Here is a 12081-nt window from a genome sequence, read left to right on the forward strand (position 1 = left end):
ACATCCTCAACATTTTCATTGCTTTTTGAAGTCTCAAGTGATTTGAGACCAAACGTAGAACACTTAACAGACCCTACATAGCGGAGCTTACGACAACAAAGAATGGAAGCCAGAGGAATACCATAAGATCAAATGAACTCAAGGTTTAGTAATTAAACAAAGAACAACCCATTAAAGAGAATTGAAAGGAAGAAAGTTACTTGATTGGCTGATTTATAGAAGGGGAACCGGTCGTTTTTGCAATTTATGAAGCCGAAAAGGATCTGAAATGCTTGGCAAATGACCTAGCCAGATGACGATAAAGTGTAGGACAATAATTGTGGCCCATTCACCATGAACATTCTCTCTCCAAAATTCTTCAAATCCAACAAATATTTCCATGAAATTCCATGAACGAAACCAGGGTTTGGTTGCTACTTCTTTAGTCTCTTAGACTCTCTTACCCCCAATAAAAACCATGTTTCCTTAACGTGTGAGTCTTTCGTTCCCCTCTATCCCCTTTCTTCATAGGATCGATGCTGGTATGGGAGCCTTCGATGGAGACAAATCTTTCCATCCCTCACTTGATTGATTCATGACCCCATGGAGCCTACTCAAACGAATAATGCTAGAATGGAAAGTCGTACAATGCTGGTACTCCGTTGATTCCTCAGTCAATCAATTTTGCATTCTCAGTCGATCAACAAGATGGTATGGAGTTTTCCCTTGAATTCGATTGATCTCTGCTTCTCGATGGAATTGTCTACAAAATTTTTCTTCTATGGAACATGGGAGAGCGCGGGAGTCTTGAGAGTTTTTGGTTTCAACTTCTCTCTCTCTCTCTCTCTCTCCGGTTCAGAACAAGAAATTGCCGTGTCAATTTTCAAAGACCGCTGCCTGATTATTATTTTTAGCTATTTTAGTTTTGAAGGTGGCGATCATGGGAGGAATGCCACCTCAAGGAATTTTCTTTTCTTCAATCGCTAATTGCACCCTAATTTACTATGATTTTGACTAGGCCACATGTCCTCTTACACGATTGCTGCTGGCTTGTGCTATTTTTCTCGTAATGAGCTCTAGGCCAAGGAATCTTCTTTTCTTCATTCGCTAATTGCACCCTTACAGGTTACTATGATTCTAACGGGGCCACATATCCTCTTACGTGATTGTTGCCTCGCTTGGGCTATTTTTCTTGTAATGAGCTCTAGGCCAATAAATTTTCTTTTCTTCATTCGTTAATTGCACCCTAGGTTACTATGATTCTGACTGGGCCACATATCCTCTTACATGACTGTTGCCTAGCTTGGGCTATTTTTCTTGTAATGAGCTCTAGGCCAAGGAATTTTCTTTTCTTCATTCGCTAATTGCACCCTTACAGGTTACTATGATTCTGACTGGGCCACATATCCTCTTACATGACTGTTGCCTGACTTGGGCTATTTTTCTTGTAATGAGCTCTAGGCCAAGGAATTTTCTTTTTTTCATTCGCTAATTGCACCCTAGGTTACTATGATTCTGACTAGGCCACATGTCCTCTTACATGATTGTTGCTTGGCTTGGGCTATTTTTCTTGTAATGAGCTCTAGGCCAAGGAATTTTCTTTTCTTCATTCGCTAATTGCACCCTTACAGGTTACTATGATTCTGATTGGGCCACATATCCACTTACATGATTGTTGCCTGGCTTGGGCTATTTTTCTTGTAATGCACCCTAGGTTACACTGGTTCTGATTGGGCCACATGTCCTCTTACATGACTGTTGCCTGGCTTGGGCTATTTTTCTTGTAATGAGCTCTAGGCCAAGGAATTTTCTTTTCTTCATTCGCTAATTGCACCCTTACAAGTTATTATGATTCTGACTGGGCCATGTATCCTCTTACATGACTATTGCCTGGCTTGGGCTATTTTTCTTGTAATGAGCTCTAAGCCAATGTATTTTCTTTTCTTCATTTGCTAATTGCACCCTTACAGGTTACTATGATTCTGACTGGGCCACATATCCTCTTACATGACTGTTGTTAGGCTTGGGCTATTTTTCTTGTAATGAGCTCTAGGCCAAGGAATTTTCTTTTCTTCATTCGCTAATTGTGCCCTAGGTTACTATGATTCTGACTGGGCCACATGTCCTCTTACACGATTGCTGCCTGGCTTGGGCTATTTTTCTTGTAATGAGCTGTAGGCCAAGGAATTTTCTTTTCTTCATTCGCTAATTGCATCCTTACATGTTACTATGATTCTAACTCGGCCACATATCCTCTTACATGACTGTTGCCTAGCTTGGGCTATTTTTCTAGTAATGAGCTCTAGGCCAAGGAATTTTCTTTCCTTCATTCGCTAATTGCACCTTAGGTTATTATGATTCTGACTGGACCACATGTTCTCTTACACGACTGTTGCCTGGCTTGGGCTATTTTTCTTGTAATGAGCTCTAGGCCAAGGAATTTTCTTTTCTTCATTCGCTAATTGCACCCTTACAGGTTACTATGATTCTGACTAAGCCACATATCCTCTTACATGATTGTTGCCTGGCTTGGGCTATTTTTCTTGTAATGAGCTCTAGGCCAATGTATTTTCTTTCCTTCATTCGCTAACTGCACCCTTATAGGTTACTATGATTCTGACTGGGCCACATATCCTCTTACACGACTGTTGTCTTGCTTGGGCTATTTTTCTTGTAATGAGCTCTAGGCCATGGAATTCTCTTTTCTTCATTCGCTAATTACACCCTAGTTTACTATGATTCTGACTGGGCCACATGTCCTCTTACACGATCGTTGCCTGGCTTGGGCTATTTTTCTTGTAATGAGCTCTAGGTCAAGGAATTTTCTTTTCTTCATTCGCTAATTGCACCCTTACATGTTACTATGATTCTAACTGGGCCACATATCCTCTTTCATGACTGTTGCCTGGCTTGGGCTATTTTTTTAGTAATGAGCTCTAGGCCAAGGAATTTTCTTTTCTTCATTCGCTAATTGCACACTTACAAGTTACTGTGATTCTGACTGGGCCACATATCCTCTTACACGACTATTGCCTAGCTTGGACTATTTTTCTTGTAATAAGCTCTAGGCCAAGGAATTTTCTTTTCTTCATCCGCTAATTGCACTATGATTCTGAATGGGCCACATGTCCTCTTGCACGAAGATCGATTATGAGATATGTCACAATGTTTGGAACATCTCTCCTATCATGGAAAACCAAGCAACAAGCTATTATTTCTCGATCCTGTAGAAATCGAGTGCCGCGCCATGGCCATGGCTACAAGTGAGTTAGTATGGTTCAAGCGCATTCTTTGTAACATTGGTCTTTCTTTAGAACAACCTATTCAACTTCATTGTGATAAGCAACAGCTATCCACATTGCAACAAATCCCGTCTTACATGAAAGAAGGAATTATATTAACATTGACTGACATTTTGTTCGGAAATACAAAAAAGGACATCCAACTGTCACCTCTCCACTAAGTCTCACCGGGCTGATATACTTACCAAAACTCTAGGGCTGACCGATTTCATTTTCTTATACGCAAATTGGGTGTCATTCCATTAGTCGGTTTTAACTAAGTTAACGTAGCAATACAAGTTGGCCAAGTGAATAAACACCAGTTTCTTCTCATTTTCTTTTACGTTTGTCATTCCTTGAGGCTAGCTAGTGAGCAGCAAAGCATGGTGCTCTGGAGAATATACTCAACTACCAATTAATACGACAACTTTTCAACGAAAATTTAAACAAAAACTAAACCAGCTAGAAAGACGACAACGAAAACATGCAAAGACTCAAGGGAAGACTTCTATAATTGATTCGAATGCAGCGATCAAAAACTTAACTAGCTAGAAAGACGACAACGAAAACATGCAAAGACTCAAGGGAAGACTTCTATAATTGATTCGAATGCAGCGATGGGCGTGATCTTGTACCGGCTGTAACCGGCCTCCTTGAAGAGCTTCTGCCAGTCTTCTTCGCTTCTTTCTTTACCACCGGGTATGACCAGCATAGACATGTCCAGATTCAGCTTTGCACCGGTAATCTCGTATGGTGATGAAGATGATTCTACATCCATGACAATCTCCACGATCACTACTTTTCCTCCTTTCTCCGATATGGCCTCCTTGCATATCTTCAGAATCTTCACTGAGTCTTCGTCTCCATAGTCGTGTAAGACCGACTGATCAGGCAACCATTATACGAATTAATAACAAAACAGAGCCTTAATTAATTAGCGATGATCATCCAGGTCAATAAAAAAAAAAGTATATAAAACACTGATTGGGGATTCATTCGTTGATACAAATTTACTCACTCTCACCTTCATGAACACCACATCCGTTTTCGGAATGGATACAAACACATCGCCTTCGATCCAAGTCACCTCGGAACACTCGGGCGCGTTGGCTACTACGTGGGGCAGATCAAGCACCGCACATTTTATACTGGGGAACGACTTAGCGATGGCACGCGCAGCTACCCCAGTACTCCCGCCCACGTCAATTAGGGACCCTACTCCATCAAGGATGTGCGCCTTCTTGCAGCCCTTCACCAGCGCGTCCGCCATCAAACTCGTTTGATTCGTCATCCCCTCGCTCAACAATCGATTGATCACCGAGTCTTTGCCAAATAATTCCTCGAGGTCCTCGCCCTCGTGACACTTCTCAAAGGGTGTCACGGTACCTTCCACTGCGGCACTTAGGTGGTGCCAAGCGTCCATCTCGTAGAAGTTCAGGAGAGCGAAGGATGCGAGGTTCTTCTCCTGGCTTTTGACCAAGAGCTTGGACGCGGGAGTGAGCCCGTACTTCTTTAACCCGTCGGAATCGACCTGCAGGTCGAAGAGTTTCATGTGGACGAGGTAACGCAGCACCCTGTACAATCCGTCTTGGCTGACCGAGGGAAGAGGGATGGAGGAGGCTAACTCGGAGAGAGTCATGGGCTGACCATGTTCGTAGAGTATGTCCGCGATCCCGAGTTCGATTGCGCATTTGAGAGCGAGTGACTCGGCGAAGCCGTATATGTGTTTCCACACTTGAGCTTGAGCTTCCATGTCCTCCATGCCGTCCGCTTCTCTTTTTCTCTCTCTCAAAAGGCTTTAGAGATGGATCGAATCGGCCTCTTGCTCTTGGGAGAGACTGAACGGTAAAAACCCCTTTCTTTATAGAGTATTACTGTGTAAGTGCTCTTTGATCAAAATTAAAACTAATGGGCGGCCAAATCAAATAGCAGCAGGTTACGTGTCACTCTCTAATTGCTGTCGATGTGATGATTAATGTCACGTGGGAAGAGTAAGAAATGCGAGCAGATAGCCACGAGTTGCATGGCAATGTCCGGATCCGCTTCTCACACCGACATGACAGCATGTTCTGGGTTCTGGTCGCACATAGAGACATCTCCGATACTTATACGGAGAAGTACGGACAGCCAAATGCAAATTTCTGATTTCAAATCCATAATTATATTATTTATTAGAAAAAAAATTTCTATAGATACATGTATTCTAAGCCGAGTGTTAATTTAGTATTCGAATTTTAAAATGGATAATTTAATACTCCAATTTTCATTTTATAACGATTTAGTACTTGACGTTAATGCACCGTCAATTAGAAGATAAAAAAACTTAATTATCCATTAGTTATTTTCGAGCAATGCATGGATTTTTAGTCAAAATTATGAAAATGACCCCAGTTATAATTTCTCTACAAGTGGGAACCACTATTCACACTTGCAGTTACCTAGATTTCAAAAACCAGCTCCTCACACTGGTGATGTCAAGCGAATGCGTCGCTGGAAAATTTGGAATAAACGCTCAAACACGACGTCGAAAAAGTTGAAATCGAAGAAACTAGTGTCGTTGCCCGAGAAGATGACTCTTGTTGCTGTCACTGGAACATTGTTGCATCCCCTTTTTTACTCAACCGTTGCCGGAGAAGATGGCTCTTGTTGTCAGCATCGGAAACAAGTCTTGTTTCCCTTCCCTAAATTAGAGTCTTGTCGTCGGCACCGATTACCCACAGATGACTTGTTTCCCTATGAGGAAGAAAAAAGCAAAAAAAAAAATACAAGAAAAAGAAACGGAGAAAGAAACCCTCGATCAAACAACATCCCAATGTTAGAGAGAGAGAGAGAGAGCGAGTCAAAGAGATGAAGCGTAGATTTTGAAATCGTTTACAATCATCTCATCGTTCATGATTCTTGACGAAACCGATGCCCTTCTCCACGACCACCACCACCATCTCCACCACGAAATCATAGAGCATGGGGAAGAATTACAACCACAACTGCAACAGATGCACCAAGAACAACCCTTTTCACTCCCTTCAATTCCTGAAATTATGGTCTTTCGAGATGAAGAAGATGAAGACAAAGATGAGGAAAAGGTAGTAGGCTCAAGTCCTAGCTCATCTGATTCCGACGATGCTAACCACAACACTACCACCACTGCTGTCGCCGCCTCTAATGGGGTTGTTCATTCTAACATGCATCAACATCCCCCAACGTACATTAACCCTGAACCCCACATCTTCACCCAACTCTACACCTTCAATTGCGAGTCTCATGCGCTAAAGGTCTGTTGCATCGCCAACGCCCTCATTTTTCTTTCTCTGAGTATGGACCGTCCTTGAATGACACATCAACTCCCCCATTCTCAATTCTCAAGAGTCTTCGATTCACCTACCTTTTTGCTGCAATCAAAGTTACATGAAACTTGGGCAATTGACAATGGTGATTCAACCAATGAGTCGTATTCAATGAAAGAATCAACAGTCCATGATTCCGGTGATGCAGAAATAGGTGATTGTTCGTGTATTGTTTTCCTCCTGATATAACCCCTTCTACTCAAGTTTGACCCTGTCATTGAATTTGAGTCACCCTCAAATCTTGAACCTCCCTCTACAACTATTGTTCGTGTAGTCTGCAAGGCTTCAAAATCAACTTCTCTCACAAAAGCCTGTTAGACAGTGTATGCCCTTAGCTCCAATCAGCATAATGTACATTATGACATTTATTGTAAATGAATAAAGTACATATTTGATTCATGTTATTATGGTGTGTTTCTGTGTAATACCCTTAAACTGGACACATATGAGACTCGTGTTAGTTTAGAATCTTCACAGCCGTTGGATAAATCTGCGGAGAGTTATTCTGCCAAGGCTGACACTGATATACCACCAAGTTGGTTGGAGTGGCTTGTCCCAGCTGCCAGGGTGAGACCTAAGGTACAAATAGTGTGGGTTTTCTTGAAACACTGAACCGAACCAAAATTTCAGTATTGCCCTAGACCTTGAAGATAGATGGGCAAAAGTGGAATGTTACACCTGACCCCTAGACTAGATTATAATATTGCACTAAGTGTATGATTGGGCTGTCTTTGATATGCCTATCAGTGAGATCCTTAGAGGGGGTCAAAACCTGGGTATGTTGGAATAGTTTAAGAATTCATCTGAGTGAGAAATCATAGTGACAGGATCAGCCCATTTGTCAGACAAAGTGAATGATCGGAGATGCACTTATATATATATATATATATATATATATATATATATATATATATATATATATATTATGGTTTCAAAATGTTCGCAAAAGGTTTTAATTCCCAGGATCCATGTAAATAGAGAGTGCAGCACTGCACCTTGTAGTTAAGGGAGAGGTCCTCTCTTGTTGGGCAGTGTTTGATCATTATGGGCAGAGAGGTTAAGTATAAGACCATTGAGAATTATACCTGATGGGCCAATCTTACATCTGCCCACAGTCCTTGGGCCTTCATATGATGGTTGGACCCAATGACCATTTAGTGTAAATGTTGGGCCCATTAAGAGCCCATAGTGATGGACTCAGGGGTTCACTGTATTCAGCAGTGAATTCGACCATGCCTTGTAACAGAGGCTAGGTTTGAATCCATGTGGCTGATGTGTAGATCAATGACAGGGTCCCACACCATACAAAGAGAGCTAAGCTAGCCGGCATTAAAGAGGAAGTGACCTTGAAAGCTTAATGGGCCTAAAAGCCCATTTCAAACTATGTTAATTAGATTAATTAAATAAGGGCGAATCTGGGATTTGGATCAGCAGATAAGATAAGGGATTATCCTTATCCACTTAAATAGTGCAGATCCAAATAAAGATTTGGATCAAAGGAACTCTTAATTTGATTAAGAAGGCTGATCTTTATTTGCAGATAAGATAAGGGATTATCCTTATTACTTAAAGAGTCCAGATCCAAATAAAAAATTTGGATTAGGAAACTCCTAATGGGATTAGGAACTTGTCTCTTTAAGGCTATAAATACGAGAGCAGGGCAAACCTCCAAATACACATTCACTAAATACAAAGAGAAGACAACACAGTTAAACTGCTCTTGCCTTCTGCTCTTTTTTTTTCCTACTATTTCCTTTTGCTCTTGGATTGGATCAAGATTCGATCTTGATATTGTTTTTTGCTAGAAGAAACAATTTAGAATTTGTGCTTACTATCCCATTCGATTCTTGTTGAAGTATCATTAGTTCTTGGTGAAGAACTATCTGTTGATCCTACCTCACTCTAAGTTGTGTCATCTTCAGTGGAGGGAGAATTTGGTACTCTCTTTGGGTGTGAATACCTACGTTGGGAGGAGCATTCTTGCGTGGATTCTGTATCAGGTATATCCCTCATTTATTTTGGTTTTAGATTTGGTCCGGTTTGGTTACAAGAACGAACCTTGAAAATGCAGTTTTCTAAATTGGGAATAGGATTCCCGAATGAGAGTGAAGAAATTTAAAAAATTTCGCCCAACCTTCCTGTAGGGTTTGGCCATCCATATGATGGATCTCCCATCCCTTCAGTGGTATCAGAGCCAGGTACAAGTCTTGAACCAAATTAGGACAAATCGGAATCTACGCAAATGGGCAGAAAGCATTCTACCCGATTTGTGCAGTTAGCGTTTTTTCTGGGAATTGATTCCCAGATTATGGGCAGATGATCTGGAAAATAAATCTTTATTATTCTCTGAAATTTATAAAATAGTTCTATGAATTTTTCTTGAATTTTTGGGTTGCACATGTGATGGAGATCGAATCTTTATGGTGCCAAGATTAGCACACCCTGTGATTTCTCTACTATTCAATTCTGGTATGTAAGTAATTTTTTTATTTTTAGATAAATTGTATAGGAATTTGATGCGATGTAATAATAGAAAAATTAGGTTTTTCTATTTTATTTCCATCTGGAGATTGTTGGAATGTGCAACAGAGGAGAAGAAAATTTCGTAGAAACAAGTTTTGCGATCTGTGATTTTGTAGATATCGATTCAGCAATCTACAATTAACTGTTCTTTGCAGGTTTGCAGGATATCCAAGAAAATCACAGTGCAACCCTCTTATTTTAATTTCTTGATAATTTTATTATCTTGAATTAATGTATTTTCATACCATTGTTCTTGAATTAAATCTTGAATTGGACACCAAAACTTGGGCCGATTTACAACAAATTTGGTCCAAACTGATTGGACCAAATTGATTGGTTCGATGGGATTGTTTTTTTTTTTTTGCTAACCCTAATTCGATTTAGGCTGGAGGGTTGATGGCCCACTTTAAGCTTTAATTCGGCTCACCTCTATAAAACGTAATTTTAATATGATAACGACTGAATCAGCCCTAAATTAGCTACATGGGCCGAACTGCTTTTTGTACCTAGATAATATTATATGATAACATTATGGGCTTTGTTGGGATGATAATGATTTAATCTAATTAATTAAGGATTTTACAGATATTTTAATTGATTTGATCAATTTATTTCATGCATGTGATGTATGGATGTGTGATATGCTAAGTACATGGATCATAAGTACTTGGCCCATGATTATTTCAATAATGGCTATTTCACACACTATGGTTGAATGCACATCATTGTCATGATGTCCATAAGATCATTGGATGATCTCCCCATTTGGTTGGCCTCACATCAGCTTCCTCTCCAAGAGGAACCGTGCGGAACCCTAACCGTTTAGGGCCCATTTAAATCTAGCTTTGAAAAAGCCAATGGGAGCCACATTGGTTTGACCTAAATAAAACTAGGGCGTAATATTTCGTTCCTTCCACTAAAATACGAGTGCATGTGATGGGGAGATTCATATGATGAATTCTCTAAAGTCCTTCCATCATTAACATGAAGATGGGTCATTCAGTAATGAGGAAATGCACCATAAAATTGGGCTATCCATTTGCTGTTGGGTCTGTTGGATTGTTTCAAAAGATGATAGGGGCGTCATAAACCAATGTGGGAGGGGCCTATCCTAAAATGGAAGACTCTCTCATGATACCTTGGCGTTCACAAATATGATGAGTAAGCACTCACTGGACAGAAATGTTTAACCTAAAATGGCAATGAACATTGTCTGATAGAGGCCAAAGGGAAAACTCATGAAATGAGTGGATGTGATCATTCTAAAAGGTGGTGGGGTTATGCAGTTGAAACAGTTGACTCCATGCACCATATGTGGTTTCCCACATTTTCAAAGACATAGTTCGCGGTCTCCGTCAGTGAGATAGGAGGGAAATCTCAGAGATGAATAAATGAAAATGAAACATAGATTAAAAGCCATATCTAATTAGATAACACGAATCAAGTCAGGTTGCGGACTAATATTTGCTTTGCCTTTACCAGAAATGGAAAACGGACAATTTGCCAAACTATTGGACGATAATAAACTTAAGGGCTCAAATTATGTTGACTGGTATCGTAACCTTATGTTGATTTTGACATCCGAGAAATTGGACAATGTTGCTAAAAACCTTGCTTCGGATCATCCGGGTGATAGGGCTTCTGAGGCCCGTAGGAAGGAATATCAAGAATGGAAAGAAAAAAACTCTCTTGTCCGGTATTATATCATAGCCTCCTTAGACAATCAAATACAACGACATTTCGATCAGATCGAAGTGTCCAAAGATATTTTGGATAGTCTAAGGACAATATATGAGGAGCAGAATCGTTCTACTCGTCAGAAGATCCTAAAACAAGTTTATGACCGCACAAATGTACAAGAACCAACTAGTTCATGACCATTGCCTTAAGATGATGGGGTACATCATTGAACTAGAGGCTCTTGGATCTGGGCTAGATCATGTCACCAAAGTTGATGCAATCCTGAACTCTTTGCCTCCTTCCTTCAATCAATTCATAATGAATTACATTATGAACAAGCTAAATGTTAGCCTTTAGGAACTCAACAATATGTTGCAAAGGGCCGAAGAAATGATAGAGAATGATGAACCCATTGCCATGCTTGTTGAAGGTGGAAAATCGGGCAAGAAGAAGAGGAAGGCAAACAAGAAACCTCAGAAGAAAACTAGCAAACCTAAAAAGTAGAGGAAGGACAAGGCATCAGATGCTTGTCACTTCTACAAACAGGCTTGCCACTGGAAGAGGAACTGTCCTCAGTACCTGAAGACCAAGAAACAAGGTAATTTTGAATCCTTTGTCATAGAAACCAATATGTTGGTGACTTCTACTTCCTGGTGTATTGACTCCAGGGTTTCTACTCATGCATGTAATACATTGTAGGAGTTTAGGACAAGCAGAAGACTGAGTGACGGTGAAGTGATTCTTTACTTGGGGACTTCTGCAAGCGTTGCAGCTATAATTATAGGAATTGTAGAATTGTATTTCAGATAATGAATAATTACATTAAAAGATTGTCTTTATGTACCCAATTTGAAAAGAATTTTAATTTCTATTTCAAAACTGTGTCTCACGAGACACCTGAAGAGATTGAGGGCATGAAAGAAGTTCTCTATGCCTTTGTCGTAGGAAGCACATGTATGCCATATTGTACACTCGGCCAAACATTGCTCAGGCCATGAGTGTGGTAAGTAGATACTAATCTATCCCAGGACAAGAGCATTGGACTACTGTGGAAAACATACTGAAATACCTTTAAAGGGCAAAAGAGTTCTATTTAGTATTCGATGGTAGTTCACTACTGATCCTTGGGTACACCGATGCCGATTTCTAATCAGACCCAAATGGTAGAAAGTCTACATCTGGATACATATTTACGATGGGGTCCTGTGTAGTTAATTGGAAAAGCAACAAACAAGGGTCAACTATAGATTCCACAACTGAGGTTGAGTACATTG

The 12081-nt window shown here is 40.3% G+C and overlaps 1 protein-coding gene across 1 annotated transcript in view; it reads right to left on the reverse strand.

Annotated features, from left to right (window-relative positions):
• Positions 1-3569: 3569 nt before the first annotated feature.
• The window catches only part of LOC148878222 ((RS)-norcoclaurine 6-O-methyltransferase-like), a 37049-nt gene continuing 28537 nt past the window's right edge, over positions 3570-12081 (reverse strand). Inside the window, exons 2-3 of the mRNA XM_088951275.1 lie at positions 4285-5401; positions 3570-4143 (exon numbers count right to left, since the gene is read on the reverse strand). Coding sequence (XP_088807401.1) covers positions 3841-4143; positions 4285-5022 — 1041 coding nt within the window. The 5' untranslated portion in view covers positions 5023-5401 and the 3' untranslated portion in view covers positions 3570-3840. The remainder of the gene's footprint in view (positions 4144-4284; positions 5402-12081) is intronic.

Source organism: Nelumbo lutea, chromosome 1, assembly GCF_056320005.1.
Source record: "Nelumbo lutea isolate HS-2025 chromosome 1, American lotus-T2T, whole genome shotgun sequence".
In the NCBI taxonomy this organism is placed as follows: Eukaryota; Viridiplantae; Streptophyta; class Magnoliopsida; order Proteales; family Nelumbonaceae; genus Nelumbo; species Nelumbo lutea.